Source organism: Priapulus caudatus, unplaced genomic scaffold, assembly GCF_000485595.1.
Source record: "Priapulus caudatus unplaced genomic scaffold, Priapulus_caudatus-5.0.1 Scaffold35, whole genome shotgun sequence".
In the NCBI taxonomy this organism is placed as follows: domain Eukaryota; kingdom Metazoa; phylum Priapulida; class Priapulimorpha; order Priapulimorphida; family Priapulidae; genus Priapulus; species Priapulus caudatus.
The window spans coordinates 28,526-33,012 of NW_014577096.1; the positions used below are offsets into that span (position 1 = coordinate 28,526).

A 4,487-nucleotide genomic window follows, 5' to 3' on the forward strand; every position below is an offset into this window, starting at 1 on the left:
ATTTCTGTCGAAGAGTCCAAGGCATCTTAAAAAACTCTTGATTCTAATCTGATTGGCAACTATTCACCTCTTTAAATCTGAAAAATGAAAGGGTTAACGTCAGTATCAAAAAAGTTATTAACACTTGTTTGGGTTGCATTTTTTTTGGGTCACCCTGTATATAGCAGGTAGGAAAGCGTGCTGCCAAAATTCGCTCGACGCTAGCTTGATTTGACACTTTCACAGCACGAATACACATCCAACAGCTTCCATCTTTGTTTCTCCTTCAACAACAGTGTTCACTTGTTATAAAAACATAATGTCTCTGTTCGTAACCGAGCTGTGTCATGCGAAATCACAGAAAGACACGAAATTCTCGCGTTCGCGAACCTTGTCCAGTAATGGAAATGGCTGTCAGAATCAGGAAACACCTACCGGCGCTCTTCGTGACCTCATTGTTGTGCCGCAACGCTGCAACGTTTTTGCAACGTTCCAATGGCGAGGCTCGTACGGGAGTTGGAAAGCAGTGCGCCGCCTATAGCCCATAGACTGCCACTCACTCCCACCTCTCGGCTTAGCTTAGTCACTCGATGGGTAATCGAGGTGGGAGCGAGTCCCAGTCTATATTGCCTTTGTCCTTGCAGCCATTTCCATTACTGGGCAAGGTTCGCGGACGCGAGCATTTCGTCAGTGTTTCTGTGATTTCGCGTGACACAGCTCGGTTACGAACAGAGACATTATGTTTTTATAACAAGTGAACACTGTTCACGTCCCAAATGTCTGCCCTCTGTGTCCCCCATTTAAATTGCGGACTGTTTGCTGGCAGCTATGGATCCGTGCGCCGGCCCAAGCATTCGTCGCACGGATCCATAGCTGCCAGCGCTGCATACTGTCGTAGGATGTTCCCGCAGTCGCGTGCGCCTTGCCGCGGAACTGCGCGCAAGATTTGCGCTCAGCGCTTCGGATCAACACCTCCTTTCGGCAACGCTTCTCTAGTATCTCGTCGGTAAATTTTCATACAAAATATTGGGAATTTCGGTAAATTCTCAGACTGATCATCACATAAAGAAGCTGAAATATCATTAATAGACCATTTACTCCATTTTTTTCCACTGGCCCATCGGGCTTGTTCATTTACCAGTTTTATTGGCTTCACGGAAAATTTACTGGTCTCGGATACCGGGCCAGTGGTTAATTTCGCAGACTGATTTACAGGAAATTGTCGGCAATAATAGGTGAAAGAGAGTATAGAAACATTAAGACTGTGGTAGTAAATAGATTTCGTATTTATTTAGCATTATATTTTATTGAAACGCTCCAAGTGCCTGTGATCACTACTACCTTACCTAGTAGCTAGACGTATTTTAGACCGAATAATTCTGTCCCATATAACCTTTTTTTATATTTTGGTGAGGGTTATTGGGACAGAACGGGGTGCATTGAAATTTTGTGAGATCGCATGCAAAATCATGCGCTGCTAATGCGGCACGTACGCCGCTATTGGCGCAAAAAAAAACCTACCGTTCCCTTCTACATGGCTTTACCTTGCTACTGATATGTGTATACATTCACTTCAGTCGTTATTCACTTTGTTTTTCAGAAACCCCGCTTTATTCCACTTTAGTAAATTACATTCACCATTTACAAACAATCAGACCAATCAGAGCGAGTCTACCACCCCTCCTGCAGCGCCACAGATACAAGCGAGAACCAGGCAATTTTAGCTGATAGGGTCTATTTCCCCCAGGGTATTGCCGGAACGTACCCTGGGTATGGTCCGCTATACCGGAACGTACCCTGGTACCAAATACTATCTAATATGCCGGACCATACCTCACCTACTACACTAACGAGTCTAGGGAGTTGCCTACGCCTACTCTCTAACCCGAACCCTAACCCTAACCCTAACTCTAACCCTAACCCTAACCCTAACCCCAACCCGAACCCTAACCCTAACCCTAACTCTAACCCTAACCCTAACCCTAACCATATCAGCTAGATAGTTACCAGGGTACGTTCCGGACCTTCCGGTATACTGGACCGTACCCAGGGTCCGTTCCGGCAGTACCCTGGGGGACATAGACCCTATGAGCACTATTGTAAGACTCGCTCTTATTGGTCTGATTGTATGTAAATGGCGAATGTGATTTACTAAAGTGGAATGAAGCGGGGTTTCTGAAAAACAATCTTTTAAGAAGTGAATAACGATTGAAGTGAATGTATACACATATCAGTAGCAAGGTAAAGCCATGTAGAAGGGAACGGTAGGGTTTTTTTCCGCGCCAATAGCGCCATACGGGCTGCATTATAGCAGCGCATGCATTTTGCATGCGATCTCACGAAATTTTAATGCACCCCGTTCTGTCCCAATAACCCTCACCAAAATATAAAAAAGGTTATATGGGACAGAATTATTCGGTCTAGACGTATTTATGCCCAGTGATTTACAAGTTTGCGTATAGCCGTATAGGTTAAGTTTTTACGTAGTTATAAGAAACGATCTCAGGGGCGTGTACAGGGGGGTCCAGGGGGTCCGGACCCCCCCCCCTGCTCGTGCAGAAAACGCATATAAGTCTAATTTCAAAAATTTTCTGGGGAGGCCCCCCTACACCCCCCCTTCGCGTGCTCGCAAGTTTGGGTTACGGTTAGACCCCCCCCCCTGGTACAAATCCTGGTACAAAAATGTTAGTGTTGCAGCATGGTCTGGCAAGCCTTTAGTTGTATAAGCCCTTATTGCATTAGGCCTACTACTAATCTACTGATTATGTCATACATGGATAGATATCCTATTCAAGAAACAGCAGAAATGAGGTTTCACGTATTGAATTGGAACTCATCATTTATTGTTGATGGTTATTCGAATCGTTAGCAAGGTCGGGGTGGTTATAGCGGCTGTTGAGACTGTTGTAAAGACAGAAATCTTGGTCAAGTGATTAAGGAAAGTGGGATTAAATCGTAAAATCTTATTCATGGACTTGATTAATTAGTTGGCAATTGTACATTCATTTCAGGTGTCGATTGGGGAAGGACTTGCATACAACTATTATGCTGGCTACCTGCGTTTGGTATTGCCTAGTCTGGCAGCGAGGGTTGGCACCAGTGAGTATGAGAAACACATGAAGTTTAAGAAGATGTTTGTGCTGATCCCTGCTAATGGTGAGATGCCAACAAAGCTTCAGAATGCTGATGGGACCGTACACCAGGTTGGAGAATTGGAGCCGTGTGTGGTAGAGAGGGCTGGCGTTAAGAGAAAGTACTCCAATGTTGTCTACGGAACAACTCACAATGAAAAAGTAAGGGAAAACGTTGATCCTAATGTAAATTGGTACTCATTGTCAGCAAGGAACCTAAGAGTAAACACTTAAACGATAAAATGTATATTTCATGGATTCTACATGTGTGCAATTTTGATATAAATGAATAATTACATGTTTTTTATAAGTCACCCGGTCTATAACCGTGACTGAGCAAGGTAGGTCTAGGTCATTTGTTGCAGGGTAATAACATGCAAAGATATACAGCTTGATATATACTGTTTATTTCATCATATTCAAGGAGGTAATGTTCGTTGCTGACTTGCCTGCAAACATCCTGACATTGCGTGACATGGTAATGGATCAAGAACTGACTGGCTTCTCAGAGGAAGACAAGCTGCGAGAAGTGCAGAAGTACGCTGCATTCTTGCAGAAGATTCTTAAGAGCCAACCTCATATGGCAGGAATGTGTGAAATCATTGTCTACAATGGTATGATTTTATATACTGTATACAGATGCATACATTTCAATGGTTGAGTAATTGTATATCAAACTTCTATTGCCAAAGTCTTACATATTATGAGCAGGTTTGTCATTTGTTGTAAGAGATCGCACAAAAAAACACTTCTATACATTTCTTTGCATCTACATTTCTTTTATTGTGTGAACGTTTCTGTTTTCACATGTCGCTTGGCATTCAAAAGTAGTAAAATCAAATCAAAATAAATTTACTTTGAATTTTAAGTTTATCTATTAAGGTTGTTATTAAGTTGAATTTGTGTATGACCTTTATTCCAGATGATGCCAAGATGATGGAAGCTGTGAGGCCGCATTTTTGTCATTGAGCAGAGTTTTGGGCAACGCACCTATATCGATTGTATCTGCACAAGATGAAACATATATAATGAGACTGTATTTAAGTATCTTATTTGGTTATTTTGTTATAATATTTAGATTTGTGGAAAGGGTGTAGGAATAACTACAAGGCCAGCCTCAATAATATCTCTTGTTTGCCATAAATAAGCGTGTTAGAACAAATACCCCCCATTCAATCACCCCCGGTCAATTACCCTTGGACGCTCATCCTGGGACAATCTCCCCCAGAGAATTGCCACCGGAAAATTAACCCTGGAAAATTACCTCGGGACAATCAACCCCAACTACTAGGCAAGTACCCCTTGGATAATTACCCACTGGACAAATACTCTTATGGGCAAACACCCCCAGGAAAATTACCCCCACCCAATGATTTT

At 42.7% G+C, this 4,487-nt stretch overlaps 1 protein-coding gene across 1 annotated transcript; it reads left to right on the top strand.

Annotated features, from left to right (window-relative positions):
• The first annotated feature begins 2,661 nt into the window (after window positions 1-2,661).
• On the top strand, window positions 2,662-4,144 carry LOC106817613 (stimulator of interferon genes protein-like). Its single transcript, XM_014822295.1, has 4 exons — window positions 2,662-2,685; window positions 2,967-3,272; window positions 3,535-3,724; window positions 4,033-4,144. The coding sequence occupies exons 1-4, from the start codon at window positions 2,662-2,664 to the stop codon at window positions 4,077-4,079; spliced, it is 567 nt and encodes a 188-aa protein (XP_014677781.1). The 3' UTR covers window positions 4,080-4,144.
• The last annotated feature ends 343 nt before the right edge of the window (window positions 4,145-4,487 follow it).

Excerpts from the sequence above, each read along its gene's own strand:
- LOC106817613 (XM_014822295.1), top strand. The coding sequence starts at position 2,662 with ATGTTAGTGTTGCAGCATGGTCTG. Across the intron at positions 2,686-2,966 it reads TAGTGTTGCAGCATGGTCTG|TTGGCAATTGTACATTCATT; the intron begins GCAAGCCTTTAG and ends TTGATTAATTAG. Across the intron at positions 3,725-4,032 it reads TGAAATCATTGTCTACAATG|ATGATGCCAAGATGATGGAA; the intron begins GTATGATTTTAT and ends CCTTTATTCCAG.